The sequence below is a fragment of the Xyrauchen texanus genome, chromosome 49 (genome assembly GCF_025860055.1).
Source record: "Xyrauchen texanus isolate HMW12.3.18 chromosome 49, RBS_HiC_50CHRs, whole genome shotgun sequence".
Taxonomy (NCBI): Eukaryota; Metazoa; Chordata; class Actinopteri; order Cypriniformes; family Catostomidae; genus Xyrauchen; species Xyrauchen texanus.
In genome coordinates this window covers 15390634-15411998 of record NC_068324.1, presented here as the reverse complement: position 1 = coordinate 15411998, position 21365 = coordinate 15390634, and the positions used below count along the sequence as shown (strand labels likewise).

The window sequence follows — 21365 nt, the reverse complement described above, 5'->3', positions numbered from 1 at the left end:
ATTAAAAGCCCTAAAAGTCACAGCTTGTCATGTTAAATCGTGTTTATGTCCATATAATTGATATTAGAGTGATTTACCAACGTTTAGATCGATTAATTTAAAGGAACCGACTGAAATGAACAGTTCTTTTTTAATTGAACATACTTCTGTGTGGTCAACAGGTGGCGCTTGAGTGAAAACATGAGCGCGTGCGCTCAGCTCAGCAGCATATCTGTAGTTGAACAGCGCGGCTCGCGCAGTCAAACAGTGCGCTCGAGACGGGCTCATACCTGGAGAATGTTGTCAAAATCAGCTGGAAACAACAATAAACGTGCTATTGCTTAAAAAGGTAAGACAACCCACATTCTTTTAGTAAATGAGTCTCAAAAGAACATACACCTTATAGTTCAGTTTTTTCTAGTAACTAATTTAAAGGGCAGCGTTATAATGTAGGAAGATGTCACAGTGTGAAACAATGGTTACCTGTCAGGTAAAGTTTTGTCATTCTATTCTATTGTATTTTATTCTAATGTATTCTTTCCTAAGTTACTTATGTTATATTATTTTGTTTATTTTTCGTCAAAATTAAGATACAGGCTAAGTGTAGTCAGTGTGTCATGGAACTAATGCTAAATATGGTATGTAACATTTTTCCCTTAACAAAATATACTAGACAACAGTGTCAGTTTCACCTGATACTTGATTTTCTCTGAAGGTAGAAATTTCTCTGATAAATTTTTTAATGATTTGATCAATTAATCCAGCTCTTTTCTGGCTCTGTGCCCAACCTTGTTTTTTGAGGCTTCATTGTGAACAATAACAACAACTTTTACATTTAATTCCCCATGTAAGCTGAAATAGAGTTGTCCAATGATTTGTGACATTGCCATAGCCAAAACTGTAACATGCAACAAGGAAGATGCATGCAGTTACTCCTATTTGAATGTCAAGGAATGCGGATTAGCATGCTGAAACATGTGCTTATGATGTGAATGTGTTCGACTCTGCCTGTTTCAGCGCTGTGCCTACAAAAACCAGAACCTCCCCGGACGTCTGTGGTTCTTGAGGGACTCTATAAGACAGATTTGACTCACTGTCCCCGCTGCTTATCAAGACACAATCATCATCAATGAGGACATTAGGAATGGCTGTGTTCAAGCAACAAAAAGTTGAGGATTTCTATGATATCGGAGAAGAACTTGGAAAGTAAGTGAGATGATGGATTGCCTGAGGATGTTTTATAATTGCATCCAGCTTTTGGACTCTTTGTGGTTTGTTTTTCAGAAATGACTAGCTTATGGACAGTCCTCTTGGGGCATATACGGGACAGTTTAACTTTGACGTTTAGTCTATGTCTAGAAATGAAAGTGACTTAGCTGAGAACTGTATTGCCACTCTGATTTTTCTGTCACTATGTAGTCACACACTACATACAGTTTAAATGAAAAATGTCAACAACAAAAAAATATGTCCTTCTAGACATATAGAATGTCATTAAGGGAATAGTTTCTCTCTCTCTCTCTCTCTCTCTCTCTCTCTCTCTCTCTCTCTCTCTCTCTCTATATATATATATATATATATATATATAAGAAATTCTGTCATAATTTAGCTGGTTATCTTCAACTTTCACCTTTTGTGTTAGAATCATGTCTAAAAGGACAGTCATTTCCAAGTAGTAATAGAATATGCCGTGACACTGACATAATCTATTAGAATAACAATGTTTCTACCTTTTCAGCAGAAGTAAGTAACAAATCTATCCAGACAGGAAATGTTAAACTGTGTGAACATTCAGGAAAGGTGTAGTCTCATGCCCAGGTGACTGCCCTGTCCCTGTTCGGGCTGGCATCCTTTTAAACATTTGAAAAACGTTACCTATATCTGTCATCGACTTCTCTTGTCAAAAATGTTATTTGTACTAGAAAGATCGTAAAACTGTTCTCAAATCAGCTTTGAAAGGCTTCCTCCAATAATTCGGAAATGTTGTTCGCTTTCTTCACAGAGGCCTTCTAGCTTATGGACTATAGGTTGCAGCAAAATGTATAAAAAATATAGTGTTTGGAGTGTGTAACAGGCTGGACCATCTGCCTGGCAGGCTTTGTGTCCCACTCAATGGCACATACATGTTTCACATACCCTGGATTACACATAGGATAACTGAGCTCTGAGAACAAGGTTGACTTCTTTGTAAATTTGAATTTAAATACAATTACTATGTATTGATCTGGGATCATCGGCTTTTGTTCAAATCTTAAGATTGATCATTATTGCATTAATGTAATTTATATCAAGCGAGAATTACCACAGCAAAACATACAAAGTGAATTGGGATTGCTAGTGTTTCTTTGACAATGTTTTGGCCTTCTATATAATACACTCACAAGCACTTTATTGGGAACACTATGGTCCTAATAATGTGCCTGACGTTGTCTTCTGCTGTTGTAGCCCATCCACCTCAAGGTTTGACACGTTGTGCATTCTGAGATGCTATTCTGCTCTCTTCAATTATACAGAGCAGTTATTTGTTACAGTAGCCTTTCTGTCTGCTTGAACCAGTCTGGCCATTCTCCTTGACCTCTCTCATCAACAAGCCGTTTCTGTTTGCAGAACTGCCGCTCACTGGATGTTTTTTTTTTTGCACCATTCTGAGTAAACTCTCAGTTGTGCATGAAAATCCCAGGAGATCAGTTACAGAAATACTCAAACCTGCCTGTATGACACAAACAATCATGCCATGGTCTAAATCACTGAGATAATTTTTTTTCCCCATTCTGATGCTCCTGGCCCATATCTGATTTTAAGCTGATTAGATAATCACATGAATAAGAAGGTGTACAGGTGTTCTTAATGAAGTACTGGGTATGTGTGTATATATTTTTTTTTTAATTAAATGTTTTACTTCTGTGATATTCTATTAATATTCTATACATTTTTCACATTTCTATTTTTGAGAGAAAACATGTATAGATAGAGCACCACTCAGAGCAAGTGTGTGAGAAGACAAATTGTACAGTGGTACGAAGTCAACAAATGCTCAAATATTTCAATTTGACCAAACTTAGATAGCGACTATAGAGTCTATAGCTTTAATTCTATAACAAATTTCAGTTGTAAGGATGTCTGTTCAGATCTTTTGTACAGTTAGATTGTATAGATTTTCGTGTAATGATAAACACTCTAGAACCAAAGTACACTATTGCACTATTGAATTTTTTACTAACACTGACCTCTACTTCAATAGTTTTTGATGAAGTAAGGAGGAAGTTCAGCCCTTGTGCAAAACACCAAAGCCCAATTAGGATGAATGAGAACAAAATGCATAAAAGTTCAAAATTTTGAATCACAATGCACTAAACATCGATATCTGTATCACGACCCAGATATCGATATAATTTCCCCTAGATTTCTTCTTCCAAATGTATGTTTCCAGGCTCACTGACACATGTCATGGATGGTCACATGTGTTTGAGTTGGAAATACTCACACACACAATTGTGCATCTCTCATGTGAAAGAGGAAATAGCTTGTATGTGGTTTCACAGAGCCGTGTGTGATGATCTGTAACACATCAGCAACTGTAAGCATAAGGCCAAAAATAAAGACATGTAAATGTAAAGAGTTGTTCACACCCATAAACTCCTCCAGCAATCGTGTTCTGTGTGGGTGGAAGGGGGCTGCCTGTTACAGCAGCGCATTAATCACCTGCTCCATAGGTTGAGGATGTGGGACAAATAAGCACCTTTTACACATCTATTTTGTTCCTTGGAGGTAGGGGCTCGCTCTTGACACAGGCTTTATTCAGAGATGATATTAGTGTCCATTATGGACTGATGACAGTTCACAAGTACTTAGGCTTAGTGGTTTGAACAAACTAAAACATTACATATACACCTTGACATGCAAACCCATTTGTGGTATGGTATTAGGGATAAGAATGGTCACACTGTGAATTCAGCAACAGGATGTTGAAAAGTCTGCTGCTGAAATTGGTCTGTTCTTTCTGAAATTCAAATCACTGCCCCATGGTGATCGAAGATTGAAGTGTTGTTTAAAAGAACCAAAAGTGATGCCAAAAGCAAGTTGTATTTTTAGTTGTAAATTATGTAATACATTCAAGAGGAATGCATATTTTATTAACCTTAGCCCCTAACCCAAGCCCCAACCCTAAACTTAGCCATCAGTGGAGTAAAATTTTAATTTTAGAGCAAAAATGCAACCTTCAAATTTAGTTTCATAGGGACATGCTTGTGCAACACACTATCAGTAGTGCCACGGGGAAAGGTGAAAATGTTTTCTGATGGGGATGGTGCTTTTCGGTCATTTGGCAAGACGGGTTCAATTTCAGGGTACATGAACATTCAGAAGATGCATGTTGATTTCTCATGTGACCATTTTGGGGTCACATCAAGCAACTTGTTGAGGAATAGTGTGCTTTTCTCAGCAATCAGACTTGCCATTTTTGTCAGGTTGGCAATTAAACAGGTTTAAAAAATCCCAACAGTGCAGAGACTCTGTGACCTCCAACGTTTTAATGACAGTTTATCAGTTGGTCAGTTTGATGTTTAAACACCAGTTTAGGGTCCAAGGTCACATCTAACTTTCACAACCCATGCTTTATGTCTGCTTGAAATTGTTTGGAATTACTTATTTCCAGGAACATAGAAGAACAACACATTGTACGGATTTTACTTCTCACTTAACCTCACTTTCGTTCACATCAAAATTAATATGGTGCCTGAGGGTGTGGATTATTGTAATCCCGACATCAACAAACTCATACGGTCTCTTATATATACGGTATTAGTGTGTAGTGGCACAGATACCAGATCCAGCTGGTTTGTTGTTTGACAAATAAGAGAAGTGAAAAGCATCTTATGTAACTCATTACTGTATGCGCAGCATGTCTATAACATTGCTTTTCTGTGCTTTTGAGTCAGAGGGCCTTGGCAAACCTTATCTTAAAATCTCACAAATCTCTCTATCTTTCATAAGCAAATCTATATTTGGTTAAAGCTTTCAGTTTATTTATGTCTGCTTCTGAGGACAGGGAGAAAAATACAACTCATGCCATCTTCCCTTTCACTGTCTTGAGGTTACACAATAAGAGGAAGTAAAGAAAGCCATCCAAGAGGAGAGTTTTGATTCAGGATTTTTGAACTATGTTTGGTCATGTCCGGTATGAAGCAGTCTCCAGCTACAATAGGTGCGTTTTATACTGTGCATGTACTGTATGCACTTGATATGATACAGTCTATGGGGATGATTCAAATGATCCCCATAGCAACAGATTATGCGTTAAGCTGTTGGTTTGTGAGAGTTGTTCATATCAGTCCACCATATGTTTCTGCAGTGGGATGCATCTTTATTGGCTGATCGCTTATCTGTAAAAACTCACAGTCACCATATGCAATAATGGAGAATCTCACCACAAACTTCTCTGTATTGTCAGAATCAGCTTTATTACCATGTATGCTTACACATCCAAGGAATTTGTCTTGGTGACAGGAGCTTCCAGTGCACAACAATACAATACAACAACAAGACAGAGATAATAATACAAATAATTAAAAAAAATCAATTAAAATAGAAGAAAATTAAAATTGAAGAAAATAAAGTATATATAGAATACACAATTAGACAAACCACCCACCCCCCGGCACGTTCGTTGACTTCCGTCCGGGCTCGAGGCAACAGTGGCGAATTCTCAGTTGTATTTATTTCCTTTGCCACACCCCCTTTTGGGCTGCGGTACCCACATTCTCAATAAAAGAGCTATTTCCTTTGTCTCTGGGTCACCTGGCACGCAAATGCCATTCTCACGGCACTCTGCCGCCACACCACAACAGTCCCGGCACTCTGGACGCAGACCTCTCACCTTCATCCCCACGACTGTTCCCCGGCCGGCCGGTTCTGACGACTCCAGAGGACGCCTCCACGGGACCTCCTCCTTAGTCACTAACCCGCCCCCTGCCGGGTGTGCGGAGCAAGGTAAGTGCTTCGAGTCTTCTCTCAGCACCAGAGCCTCAGGACGCCTCATTACCTGCTCCGCTGCTCCACCCCGCTGGGTAAGTCAAGAATAATCGTCCCCTTAGTGCCCCTACCTCGGAGTTTGGACTCGTGGCTCTCACTTCCCAATCCCCCACTTCGGGGGCGTCCGCTTTACCACAGTATACCGTGAAGATGCCAAATCCCTGCGCCCGGAAATCGCGACTCTCTTACTCAAAGACGCGATAGAGCCTGTCCCTTCAACCGAGATGAATAAGGGTTTGTACAGTCCTTACTTCATCGTACCCAAGAAAGGCGGCGGCTTACGACCAATCTTGGACTTGCACAAACTCCCGTTCAAAATGCTCATGCAAAAACAAATTTTAACTTGTGTCCGGCATCTAGATTGGTTTGCAGTGGTAGACCTGAAGGACGCGTACTTCCACGTCTCAATATTGCATCGACACCTACCCTTTCTACGGTTCGTGTTCAACGGTCAGGCGTATCAGTACAAGGTCCTCCCCTTCAGCATGTCCCTGTCCCCTCGTGTCTTTATGAAGGTCGCAGAGGCAGCCCTTACCCCGCTCCGGGAAGCAGGTGTCCGCATACTCAACTACCTTGATGACTGGCTCATCCTGGCCCACTCCCGAGAGTTACTATATGCCCACAGGGACCAGGTGCTCAGGCACCTCAGCCGTTTAGGGCTTCAGGTCAACTGGGAAAAGAGCCTCCAAACTGGGTTGGGGTGCCGTATGCAACGGACACACAGCCGTGGGGCCGTTGGAAAGGGGCCCCACTGCGCTGGCACATCAACTGCCTAGAGTTGTTGGCTTTACTTTTTGCCCTGCGGAGGTTTCTCCCGCTAATTCAGGGCAAACACGTCTTGATCCAATCAGACAGTATCACCACATAAATCACCAAGGCGGCATATGCTCCTGCCACATGTCACAACTCGCTCATCGTCTCCTCCGGCAGCAACTCAAGTCGCTGCATGCCACTCACATCCCGGGCAACCTCAACGTGGTAGCGGACGCAATATCATGACAATGCTTGCCCAGTGGAGATTGGAGGCTTCACCCCCAGTCAGTCCAGCTGATTTGGGAATGGTTCGGCAAGGCCCAGGTAGACCTGTTCGCCTCCCAAGAAACCTCCCACTGTCCGCTCTGGTATGCCCGAACAGAGGCTCCCCTCGGGGCAGACGCGCTGACACACAGCTGGCCCATGGGGCTGCACAAGTATGCATTTCCCCCAGTGAGCCTGCTTGCACAGGTGCTTGGCAAGGTCAGTGAGGACGGGGAACAAGTGGCTCCCTATTGGCCCACTCGGAATTGGTTCTTGGATCTCATACTCCTCGCGACAGCCCCTCCTTGGGATATTCCCCTGAGGAAGGACCTTCTTTCTCTGGCATCCACACCCAGACCTCTGGAACCTCCACGTCTGGTCCCTGGACAGGATGCGGAAGATCTAGCTGATCTACCACCTGCTGTCGTAGACACGATCAACCAAGCCAGAGCTCCCTCTACCAGGCAACTTTATGCCTGAAGTGGCTCTTGTTCGCAAATTGGTGTTCTTCCTGGGCTGAAGACCCACAGAGGTATGTAGTTAAGTCAGTGCTTTCATTCCTGCAGGAGAGGTTGTAGGGGAGGCTGTCCCCCTCCACCTTGAAGGTGTTTGTAGCTGCTATCGCGGCCCACCACGACACAGTAAACGGCAAGTCTTTGGGTAAGCGCGACTTAATTATCAGGTTCCTAAGAGGCACTCGGAGGTTAAATCCTTCCCGGCCAAGTCTTTTCCCCTCCTGGGATCTCTCAGTGGTCCTCTCGGGCCTTCAGAGACCCCCCTTCGAGCCGCTAGAATCAGTCAGACTCAGGGCCCTCTTCCTGAAGACGGCCCTCCTGATCCCGCTCGCCTCCATCAAAAGCATTGGAGACCTGCAAGCGTTCTTTGTCAGCGACACCTGCCTGGAGTTTGGTCCGGCAGGCACTCATGTGATCCTAAGACTGCGACCGGGCTACATGCCCAAGGTTCCTACCACTCCCTTCAGGGACCAGGTACTGAACCTGCAAGCGCTGCCCCGGGAGGAGGCAGGCCCTGTCCCTTCAGTGCTGTGTCCGGTACGTGCTTTGCTTATCTACTTGGACTGCATGCAGAGCTTTAGGCATTCTGAGCAGCTCTTTTTCTGCTTTGGTAGACAGCGGAAAGGGAACGCTGTCACAAAACAGAGGCTTTCCCACTGGGTAGTGGACATCATTACATTGGCCTATCACATCCAGGCTGTGCCCCCTTGCGCATCATCATGGGCACTGTCCAGGGGCACCTCCCTAGCAGACATATGCAGAGCAGCGGGTTGGGCAACACCCAATACCTTTGCGAGATTTTACAATCTCAGGGTTGAGTCGGTTGAGTCCCGTGTTTTCTCAGGTCCGAGCCGGTAGAAATCGATAAACACTGACAAACTGACCGGGTGGACTGCTTGCACCTAGCACCCTTTCCCTCGAGCCCTCTGGTCCACGAATTCAGCGGAGGAATTCACCGACCAAATCCAATGCTGGTACTCAATCTACCCTGTACTGGAATAGGTGCTCCACATTCACCACGCTTTACCTCCCCCAGTCTGGGCAGTTGTGGTCTCAGCAGGGTCTTTTCCCCCTGAAAGAATAGGAACTGGGGAATATTGCCTTCCCCGATGTGTATGATAGCGTTAAGATGGCCCCAGCCGCATTAACTCTTTGCAAGAAACATAGAGAGAGAAAAGGCGCGGCTGGCGCAGCCTACTCCCATGCTTGGCACATCGCCTTGTACCCTCTGTCGGGGGTAAAGAACCAGAAGGCTTTGACGACTTTATGGGGCATTGGGGAAGGGTACGTGCAGTCTGACACAGCCGGTCGCTTTGGCACGTATAATACCTGCCCGCTTCTGTGTCAGCAGTACACGGCTCAGCGCATGGCATGATTTAAATTGGACCCCTATTGTCGCTTCTTTAACACAACGTCGAAGTGAGCGACAGACGGGGAACGTTGTGTCCTCCCGGCCACGTCGCTGAACCGAGCCACTGTTGTGGCCAAACCTCATTGTCGGCTCCTCAGAAAAATCCTGAATGAAACAGACACATTACCCTCCCTTTATACCCATATGTCCGGGGGAGGGACATGCAAATTCTGTCTGCCAATTTCTCATTGGCCTTTTCTCAAAGATCAGAGATGCGAAAGGCTCTAAAGAGAGACCCCTAGTGTCGCTTCTTTGACACAACGTCTCGTTCCCTCCATCAGGGAACGGAGGTTACATCTGTAACCTAGACGTTTCATTTGTGCACTGAATGTTTACATAATGACATTCAAATGTCAGATGGTATCGGTTTTTGGTATTGGAGCATTTTTACAAGCACGAGTACGAGTACATGAGCGCTGTATCAGACCCAATTCCAATACCAGTGGAATTGGGACATCCCTAATGACAACAATTGATGTAAGAATAGTTTTACAAACAACCTCTACATTTCGTATATTTTTATAAAAGAAGCGTTTAATGTCAATTATTGAGATTCCACACAAATTTTATAACTATTCTTACACTAATTGTTGTATTTGCTATGATTATGGAAGAAATATTTTACCGACAATTTCAACATTGCAGCCATTTACGTAAACATTTTACAAACAAATTCTTCTGTACATTTCGTCTACATATATAGTTGTCTAATAAACGATTTACAAATTTTCATGCAAATTTTTGTGAAACCATTCTTACACTAATTGTTGTATTTGATGTGATTATGTAAGCATGATTTGCAAAGTGCGTTGGCCCACTGGGCAAATGCTCGGTATGCCAGATTACCAGTCCGGCCCTGATCAGAACATGTAGGTGTTTGACTGCTGAAGTAAACGCTATTAATTTTCACACAGAGCGTGATTCTGATACAGGGTATCTGGATAAAGTTGGCTATTTTTGGCTATCTAGACCATTAACTGTCATAATAACGACAAATCTCCCCGTGCAATTATAGTCATTCTTTGTGTGTCAACATGTTTGTATAATAAAATGCTTATTTTTAGCAAATGAGTTGGACAGAGGGGGCTTGTCGAAACATTAACGTGCATTCCTTGAGTTCTTCCTCCACTGGCGTTTTGGCCTATCATCTGTTACAATGCAGCAAATACAAGATGCTTTATTATGAAGGGTATGTTAATGTTTTCTCTACATAAAATCAGCTGCACAAGTGTTGAAAAGCAAATATTCGGCAGCTGTGAAATGAAAGAGTCAAATTGAAAAGCTGTTATGATAGACTTAAATATCTGTGTGGGAAAAGTAAGCTTTTATCTAAGCTGTTAGATATTTTTACATCAATTCAACCATATTCAACTCTCTACTTAGTGCTACTGACAACCTCTGAAACACAGGCTCTGAACACTGTGGGAATCAGAAAATAAGTGCATTCACATAAATCAATTAAAATGTAATGTATATTTTTACTGCACTGACAGGTAGATTTAGTGTTGGGGATAAAGTAAATATAATATCCATTGCTGTTGACTATTACATCATTTACAACTAAAAACTCACTTTTGGCTACGACCACAAAAATTTCTGTCCTTTGGGGAAAGTGATTCAAATTTGGTGAACCTTTCAGGTGCTGACCTTTCTACCAACTGCCGCTGAATTCAGAGTGTGATCAGTTTGAAACATCAAAGCAGTTAAATCTATGTCTGTTATGCCTAAACATGCATTTTACCATGACTATTTTCACAATGCAATTGTCACATGGCATATGTGCAAAACATACTGTATCTGTTTTTTAAACTCTCTGTTGAACTCAGATATATAACCCTGATAAAGAATGCATTAACATCTGTTCCATCGTTTTGTCAGTGTTAAGGTCAACCTTTTCTTATATAAACACTCAGAAACAATGAAACTCAGTGTGATAGTGCCCCCTCAGGCACAGTGGACCTGCATTTGAATATCTGGGCTGGTGCCATTCGGACAAACGCAAAGCCAGTGAGGCCCTCTGGCTAATAACAAGCAGCTGTTGGGAGTGGAAAGTCCACCGAGACCACCAGCCGCAACAACACAATTGGACTTAGAGCAAAGACTGGCCGCACGCCTGCTATGGGATGCCTCTCGCCTACTTCAAATTTTCCGCACTTCCAACAAAGCATCTACTGCTGCATTAAAATGAAACAAGCTTTTTTTCTCCACACAAGGCTTTTTGAATGTCAAGGTCAGCTTGTGAGGACAGAATCTGATGCCTTATGAAGTTAGTTGATGCCTAAAAGTGTTATTGCCATATTTCACTTAAACAATAAGGTATGATAAGCCATGCTAAACTGTGAGTATTTCACATACAACATAGTCTTTAAAACATTTTAAGCAAAGTGGTAAATTTCTTCGGGTAAATTGGGAAAAGAGCAAGCTCACCCCGGTGCAGAGCATCACTTTTCCCGGGACGCGAGTGGGACTCAGTCACTATGACAGCACGCCTCACAAGCGAGCGCGCTCAGGGAGTGCTGAATTGCTTGATGTCATTCAGTGGAGGAACAGAGGTCCCACTGAAACAATTTCAGAGGCTCCTGGGGCATATGGCATCCTCAGTGGCTGTATACGGGTATAAAAGGAGACGGCTTGCAACCACTCGTTCAGGTTTGTGCTGAGGACCTGAGACAGAGTCCCGGCCATTTCAGCGAGTAGTTCAATGTTGTGGCAGGAGGGACACAACCACTTGTTCCCTCCTTCAGGGAACGGCGGTTACAACAGTAACCAAGTTGTCCCCTATCTGTCACTCACTCAACGTTGTGTCGATGTAGTGACACTAGTGGTCCCTATACATAACTCCACAATCAGCATTTTCTCCTTGGGGGAAAAAGAACATCTTCCCCGGCACAAACCTTTGCTAAGTGAATTTTTCATTAAAAAAAAAAAAAAAGAGAAAATGTCAAAATTGCTGATGCGGCCTATTCCCAATCTAAGTACGAACAAGACATTGTGTCCCCCCTGCCACAACACTGAACTACCCGCTGAAATGGCCTGGACTCTGTCTCAGCTCCTCAGCACAAACCTGATTGAGTGGCTGCAAGCCGTCTCCTTTTATACCCGTATGTCCGGGGGAGTTGCATGCAAATTCCACTCGCCAATTCTCATTGGCCTTTTCTCAAATATCAGAGGTGTTTGGGGCTCCCACGTTTGACCCCTAGTGTCACTACATTGACACAACATCTCAATACCTCCATCAGGGAACGGAGGTTACAACAGTAACAAGACATTTTGTTCATTTTTTTGTTTTATTAGGGCATGTCATGCAACCTGTGATTGTTGGCATTAGTATAATTTGGTTAGCTTCTATCAAGTAGATGAATCTATGCTAACATATCTTAGATTGGAAGCGCAGCCTGTCACATCAATAACAAAAGTATGTTAAGTGTTTTCTCAGTTTTTAAATTTGCACTATGTAAGATTATTGAAAAAAAAATGAACAAATTGCTATTGTTTATAGAGTACATACACAATCAGTGTTCAAAACAATGTCCTTACTTTCCCCGATTCACTAAGGTAAGCCTATAAAAATTATTTGTATTTTGAGATGTCAGGTTCGATTTGTCATGAAATCACTGGCTTATGACGGTCATCCTTCCGTCATTACGTCATGTCCGCACGCACATGAAAGAAGTGCCGTCTCATGTTCCAGTTGGAGAAACTAAGTACGCTGTTTAACTCAGTTCAGTAACACTGACAGAATTATTGCCGTCTAGATGGATATTTATCTGTTATTCGTTTGGCAAAGTTCTTTACCTGATATAATGCTTGGATATGTTCTCTGGTAGGGTTGCTGAAACTTATATTGCTTGTCATGCTTTTATGAATCGAACATTACTCGTGTGTTAACTGAACACGATGTATATATGTGGTCCAGTGAAGTTACTGTGACATGTTTAATATGTATGACTTCTGAAATTGACTTATTTTAAATTTAATGAAGTATATTTTATCCCCGTCGTTATTGAATCCTATTTTTATGTTTTTAATTTACATTTTAATGTGTGAATTGCATGGTCATGCTATTGCAGTGATGCTGTAACTGAGGCTGGACAATATAAAGATAGTATAAAAATAATAAAGTCTTCTATTGAACTCGTATCAGCCATATCAAGAGTTGAACCTCTTAAACTGAAAATAGTAGTACAATCCAAACATTAATAGTAGTAGATAAAACACTTGAATAATCATATTAAGATCTACTGGTGGTGGCTGAGGAGAGCCCCCTGTTCTCTATTTAAAAGTGCTTTGAGTGTAGTGTCAGAAAAGTGTAAAATTCCTTCAGTTTTGTAAATAAGAGTGTAGATTGTCTTCATCAAAGCAAGTAATACTTCCATTTCAAATGTTTAATCTTATAACATAATATCAACACGAAAATAGCACGTTATGACTCCGGCTCCAGTCATGATCAAACACAGGCGATGTCCAGATAAGCTCAAATTGGGAGATTCATCCAACAGAAGAGCAGTGCTAAAACACGACTGATGTAATGTGTTGTTCTGCAAATTGCTTGAAATTTTAAGTTTCAACCACAGATGTTGCTAGAGAGTACAATGTTACATTGTGCAGATTTAAAGGAACAAATTTTAGGGCCGTGAGCAACACACTCGTTGAAAAATGCTGCGCAAAGATATAGTCCCTGACATTTAAACTTAGTTTAATAGTTGGCCTCATATGGGTATGCATATGATGGGTACTGTGGGTACTGTGTTTTGCATCATAGTTGTTACTAGGGATGTCCCTATACCATTTTTTGGAGACAAGTACCAATACTTTCTCTTCATTACATGCCTATATCGATACCGTTTTTTTTATTTTTTATTATTGTTTCAAATACTACACTGTGAGTCTGATGGTTTGAGGGCAGTGTGTTTACAGTATTATATTTCAGAATCTGTTCCTCAAAAGACTTCATCACAAAAGTAATTTTTAGTTCTCACAAGATTCTCAAAATTCGCAAACAAATTTCACAGAAAAAAATAGATACAAATAATCACTAAATAATCAAAATAAAGAGATCTGGCCTACTGACTTAATTGTTTTCAGCAACTGTAGCCTATGTGTAAATATGGTACAGCAAGCAGCATGTGCAGACTATTTATTTATTTTTTTTAAATCACAGCCTTTGCGGTTCGATAATCACACTACGTCATATCATATCTTGATTTTATTTGTTGTGCTAATTACAGGAATGCTGGATTGACCAATTAACACCCAGGACTCGAACTGTCCGTATTATAATATAATCTTTTCTGAGAGCAATATTTTAGGCCTATCATTATTGTTTGAGAGTCAATAATTTCTTGATTCCCTTCACACGTTACATGTATTGGCTGTGCCAATGATGTATCAGCTTATGTTGTGGATTGAAAGTCAAGCAGTTAGCTATGACAGCTGTGATTCAATGTGTCGCTAAGGTGATAATTGGAAAGAACACATGAGACTCTGAGTTGTTTTGGTCTTCTAGATTTGTGTTCTCCCTTGGCTCTGGGAGAGACATGGCCAACCTTCAGGCTACGCATTCAAGTCTGGACTTTCTTGGTTTACCAAGTCTGTGCTGTGTGTGTGTGTGTGTGTGTGTGTGTGTGTGTGTGTGTGTGTGTGTGTGTGTGTGTGTGTGTGTGTGTGTGTGTGTGTGTGTGTGTGTGTGTGTGTGTGTGTGTGTGTGTGTGTGTGAGAATATCTCACCCACCCCCTCTCCAAGCTCTCTATAGACTTTATGGATGTAGTGAGACCATAGGAATAGCCCCACCCCATTTTTCCAGGTGGAGACCTTTTAGTATTAGCTATACCGATATCTCAGTGCAGTGACATTTACTGGGTTATAGGTTGTTAAACAAACATATTTATTGATTCGGCCAATAGTCCTCAGTGATTCAGTGACCAAACTTATTCGGTTCTGTTTGCCAAAGGCACTGAACAGTAATGTGATTCTTCTCTTGATTGTGTTATGTGTTATGTGAACAGAAAACAACATTAAAAACAAAGAGAAAATTGTCCTCTGAGTGACATAACAGGTGTTTTTCTTAAATCAGTGTGCGTTGTCCAAGCAGACACATGTCTCTGTCTTTATTATGCCTGGGTTTTTGCAATAAAACAAACAGAAAGGTCAGGTGAATTCCTTTTGGCCTTGAGGCAAAGTGCCCTTTGGAACCAAAAAATAATGGACCATTACTATGGCAAAGGAAATAGAGACAAACTAAATTGTGAGTGAACAACTGAATCTCACAAAAACATGTCCAGGTCACATTTAAAAAATAAATAAAAATAATAATAATAATTTATCTCTTTATTTATTGCATAATAAAATGAAGCCTTCTTTTGGACCAATATATTTTTTGCATTCTGACATTATTTTCATAGCAATTAAAAACATTTCCTATATATTCTTATTACCATAATGCACCCAGACATTTGACTTTGTCTCATTGTCTTCATTGACATGTTTTGTGAGATGCATACAAACGCATGACTTCTTCAGAAGACAAAGATATTCTGTGGACCCCTAAGCACTCCATCATCTCCTCATCCTACCCATCACCAATAAACAAACCAGCAAGTACAAACCAAACAAGTACTTTGAAGTATCAATTACATATTTTTCAAGTAGTTCACAATAACATTGTAGTCTATAGCTGTGAAATTATGGTTAAAGGTACAGTTCACCCAAATATTAAACTTCTGTCATTACTTTCCCAAACTTATGTTGCTGCAAACCCATTTCATTCCAGTCTAATTTTATAATTTTTATTTGAAATCAAAGAGAAAGTGAAAATGTACAATAATTCTGAAATTCTTAAGGCTGTGCTAGCTGTAGCCCCAGCAAGCCCCACCCTTGCGCTGCCACTGTCTCAATCTGACACATTTCGAAGAGAAAAATATTTAACAAGAAAAACTGGGTGGGACTTGACTTTATCCATCAAGAAATGTATTTGATTGTAAAAAAATGTATGATCCATAACAAAATTTGGCTTGGTGGTTGGATGGGAGGGGTTGATAAATTAAAGGGTGATGGGTGATGTCATCCAAAAAGGAAAGTTGTTTCAGAGGCAGAGCAAGTTATTACATTTTGATGAAATATAATGACAAACATTTTTTTTTTTTTTAGAATAACATGCACTGATTAATTTAACACAATAAAACCAAGAATGTGTTTTATAAAAATAAATAGGGTCAATTCTGATTTCATGTTGATTTTAGCAACCAAGAGTGCTAAGAAAAAAGTCCACTATTAACTGCTTTGGTCTAATGGCATTCTTCCAGATGACGAAGCTCTGAAAACTCACAAAACATTCTCCACATTTCTCAGAGAAGGCATCAACCCTCCTTCTGCTTTTCCCTGTCAATCTGCTATCTGTTCTTCCCTAATCCCTCTTCTCTGCTCCCAACCTCCATGTCAGTACTGGCTGTTTGGCATGAGCACCAGTGGAGTTGGACAGTATCTCCTGGTCACAGCTGATAGTGAGGTGGGCCAAATGTACATCCGCAGACATGAGGCATAGTGTCAAGAGTGGTCTACAGTAAGTACTCAGTCAGCTCAGTCAGCTCAGATAAATTTGCCTCCTGGAGTGGTGGTGTAGTGGGCTAAAGCACTAAACTGTTAAGCAAAAGGTTGTCGGTTCGATCCCCACAGCCACCACCATTGTGTCCTTTAGCAAGGCACTTAACTCCAGGTTGCTCCAGGGGGATTGTCCCTGTAATAAGTACTCTGCAAGTCGCTTTGGATAAAAGCATCTGCCAAATGCATATGTAATGTAAATGACTCCACTTTCATTAGTTTCCTGACATTGTGTCATTGCAGCCCTGATCTAGATAGACCACCCTGGTGAATTTAATTCTGACTCGTAGACACTTTCTAAATCTGTGTGCTTCATGCACTGGCCATCTATGTGCATCAGTGATGTATTAATTTAATCAACGAGACAAAGCTACCTGAGGCCAGATTCTGTACAGCATTTTATTTATTTTCCCTTAAGTCCACGTATATGTTTGTTAAGTTTTCTGCATCTAAAACAGGAATTATTTCATTTCATATAACCATTTTCCACACTCTCTCTGAGCCTTAGAATTAAACAGACTGTTTTTGCTACTGTTCCTTTAAGGAATCTAACTATTTAATTGTAAATGAACTCTGTTTTGGTTTGCTAGTGAATTTGCATGTGAAATGAGAAACCATGCCGCTGTCAGGTTGCTGAATACTGAATTGGTTTGTAAACGTGGAAGGCCAAATGTTAATGTGGCACAATAACACAAACATACAATCTCCTTGAAGCAGATTTAGACAGTTGCTGCTGGGGAGGAGGAGGTTTCAGAAAGAAAACTCTTGTTGTGGCTGCAGTGAAACTGGCTTACCAGCAAGCAACTAAGGAAATTTAAATTTTAGATAAGAGTATTATTAACTAATGTTGGAGACAGAGCATGTGAACGGTATGGAGCGAGAGCAATGTTGGAGCGTAATGGTCGCATACCTTTATTAAAAGTGAATGCACTTAGCCATCCACAATTTCAGTTTAGTAAAAATCTTAATAAACATGAATAAACCTTTCACCTTAATAACATCATCAACAGTAATTAGTAAGTTAGTTAGTCTCCTAATTTGCTACTAATTCCTACTTGGATTTTCTCAGATTTAGTTGCCTGTTGAATATTATCATTTAAATCACTCATGAATTAAAAATATGGACAATCAATATTATGTTATTTTATTAGTCCCTTTGAAAATGTTTGTCCAAAACACAGGGCTGCAGTGTCTGAACAACATACAAACCTCAACACAATTTCCTCCATTCACTGGCTTTTTTAACAATATGTCAATTCACACAGGATTAGTATATCCAGGGCTTATTTTTACAGGACATTTGATTGTAGGTTAAATTCATGAACTAGTTATAAAAAAGATTCCCTAATATTTCACGTTAGAAACTCTGGTTCATTTAATGAGTCAGTTCTTTCGGATGGTTCATGTAAATTATTCACTTATTCACTTAAGTCCCACGTAGACTTAAAGGGATTTTGCCTTCTTTTTTAAGCTAAATATTTCCTGTATTGGTAAATTTTTTAAGGGAATGTCACGCTGATTTAATAATATAACAAATTAAATAATTGAATTCAGCAATCAGTTTCTAAGTATCTTCCCCAATACTGGTACTAACAGATTACATGTCAAAGGATTTTTCAGCTTACGCCATGTAGAGTTTCATAAGTGAACTTAGAATAATTTTTCACAGCAGACAAAAAAACATAAGATAACCTGAATAGCAGATGAAATATGAGATTTGAACATATTCTCATCTGTCAAGAGATATTGTTTGAAATGTTCAAAGATGTATGAGGAAGCAAAAGCAAAAGCAACCACTTTGTAACAGAAGTGGTGGGTGGGCAGCATTCCTCTTCTGTGCTTCTCTCCTCTCTGAAAGAGTGTTTTCCACCCACATCATGAACCCTGGCTTGCGCTTCCCAGCGGCAGGGTTTCCTCTCAGGCTCTTGCTATGCAGGAAACGCATAACTGATTGTTCAGTGTGAATCCCATAAACACCACAGTGCATTGTTGCTTGATGTTTCTTGCCGATTGCTCCCTTGCAAAAAGTGTCTGTAATTACACTTCAAATTGAGGTGCTATATACTTTCTGCGATCCATCTAATACAGTGAAATGGAGCTTATAGAGACTACAATTAGACTGACACAATTTGGGCTTTGTTTCAAGCATTTTCTTTTGTTAATAACTAACTACAATTAAGCAAATGAAACATCTAATGCATTTAATGAAAAGATTAGCTTTGTTGGAATGTTTTAATCCTACAAAATTGGAATTTACAATGTGGCAGATTCAGTATTAGATTGTGCAATTGTTGTGATCACCCAGATCATTACTTACCTGCCGTATTAGCAGGGGAACTGAATTGTTCCTATAACCACCTTCCATAACTCTCTCATGTATCTATTTGTTGTGAGGGGGCACCAAGAATGCAAGATAAGACATAACCAAAGTAAATAAATACATTTAACGACAGTAGTTCTTAAAGTATAGTCTAAGACTCATTAGTCTAGTAGTATAATTTTTTTGTTTAGCATCCAAAAAATACCCCGCTTTCAAATTCCAGCGTGTTAAATATTTTTTCATGTTTTTTTTGTTTGTTTTATTTAATGTATATAAAATCAAATGCAACTGAACTTGACAACCAGTGATTAGCTTGCGATTTCTTCTGATTTTAATGGATCAGAAGAATAACTTTGACATTTTGATAATAAGTGTTCCACTCTTATGTTCAAACGACATAAAAGTAGATGATGACATCTTGATGCTTGTTGCTTCTGTCTGACTGTCTCTTTCTCTCTCTCACGCAGTGGACAGTTCGCTATCGTGAAGCGTTGTATAGAGAAAAGCACAGGTGTGGAGTATGCAGCAAAGTTAATAAAGAAGCGTCAGAATCGGGTGAGCCGGAGAGGTGTTAGGCGAGAGGAAATTGAGAGGGAAGTGGACATCCTACAGGAGCTCCGACATCCTAACATCATCACACTGCATGACATTTTCGAGGACCGCACAGACATGGTGCTCATCCTGGAACTGTGAGTGACAATGCAACCTCCCACGCTCTTTATGAAAGCTACAATTACCCACTCAAACACAGCTTGCCTCACTGTATAGTTCTTAAAGGGTCATATCCTACACTTTTGTAGCATTTGATTTTTTCCCTGAATTGCACATAACATTTTTGTCAGGATTTGTTGCACCAAAACTAAGCTAACACCTGATCATTGTCCACTCTGTGGCCCTTGAAATGAAAAAAAGCCGCTGTTGCTACTGTACCTTGAAGACTTCTATATGCATATCATCTCTATTAAAATAGTCTAACCTCTTTGTTTATGAAACGAGTAACAACGAGTAAGAGCTCCCATTTATCTCATTCACCACTATTTAGACCCAAGCTACTTCTCAACTGAACTCTCTGAGGCTTTTCAATAATAGACTTGAATCATCACAATCACATAATCACTCTGGGGAAAAAAAGACACTTTTTTCAGATGAAACCATAATCAACAAATAGACATCTGGGTGTCATACATGTGCTCTCAGGGTTGTATCAGACCAATACTTCTAATCTCTCAAACCACAGACTTAAAATTATAAGATTTCCCATTACCAGCAAAGTACTGGTGATAGGTTGTAGAAATGTGTATGTGTAGCAGAAGAATGCAAATTTGGATTCAGCCCTTCTGTAAGCACTTCTGTTGAGAACTCTAGCTGACGCTGTTAATCAGTGCTAAGCCAAAGTACAGAGTAGTTTATGTGTACTCAGTGTACATGAATTATATTTGCTTCAAATCACAGTCCTTGAGAAAAACTGTATAGAATGATGAGTCCCATTACAAAGGTACAATTCCAGTAAATAAACATTAGGTGATTCATTGCTGCTCAATTTCCATAGTTGCTTTGTTGACTGATCTCTTATGTCATTTGTAAAAGGGAACAATTTGTCACACATGTTTCCATGTGTATGTGTGTATATTTGTTGTCGATGTACCTCATTATCTGTAGTGCTCTATGTGTACCATGTTTCTGCCTGTATAGCATGTGGGAAACTAATATATATCAGTGCTCTAGAGTTTCTCGGAGGCCCAGCTCAGGTTTAGCCTATAATGTGTGCATTAGAGCATAGAGGCTCTATTAGACTAATTGTAGAATGAATCCAAACAGAACTGCAGATGAATAGAAAAGACTGTGTATGTCTGTCAGCTGCTGTTCATTTTAAGAGAAGAACATTTAAATGGAGCAACTATAATGAGGACATAGTGTACAAGTTCAGCCAAGCTGATAAGCTACTGTATTGAAATGTGAGTAAATGTTAGGGAGCTTTCTGCTGCAATAAAGTGTTTTGATGTTAGCGATAAAAAAGTGTTAGACTCAGCTTTTTTAAGCACTGCTGTGGTTAACTGTTTTACAGGAAGTTTACTTTGTCTCATTTTATCGAGATGAACAGCAGTGAAGAAGCATGTAATGTGTGAGATCAGGCTCAGTTAAAACTTAAAGGGTTTTTTAGTTTAAATAATAAATCGTTTTTAACATTGGTTTTAAGATAAAGATTCAGTGTTGGGGATTTTTTCTCTCAAAGTTATTAGTTATATAGATCAGATAAAATTACAATATAGAAAAAAGATATGCAAAATAACAAAAATGCCAGTTCCAAAATACATGCATATTGTAACGTATGACCTTGTCCTGTTTTACTGTTTCCCTTTTGTCTTCCATTTTGATACTTTCGTCACTCCATAGTTTTCACTTTTGAACCTTCTGTACCTCCATAGTCTTGTTAGCCATTGTGTTCATTGTTCATTGTTCTCACCTGTCCTCGTTAGTTTCCCATTGGTTTCTGTT

General features: G+C 40.2%; 1 protein-coding gene across 1 annotated transcript in view; it reads left to right on the top strand.

The window, feature by feature from the left end:
- The first annotated feature begins 223 nt into the window (after positions 1–223).
- Positions 224–21365, top strand: part of dapk2b (death-associated protein kinase 2b) — a 37384-nt gene continuing 16242 nt past the window's right edge. Inside the window, exons 1-3 of the mRNA XM_052123419.1 lie at positions 224–328; positions 997–1185; positions 19337–19558. Of these exons, the coding sequence (XP_051979379.1) occupies positions 1109–1185; positions 19337–19558 (299 nt within the window). The 5' untranslated portion in view covers positions 224–328; positions 997–1108. The remainder of the gene's footprint in view (positions 329–996; positions 1186–19336; positions 19559–21365) is intronic.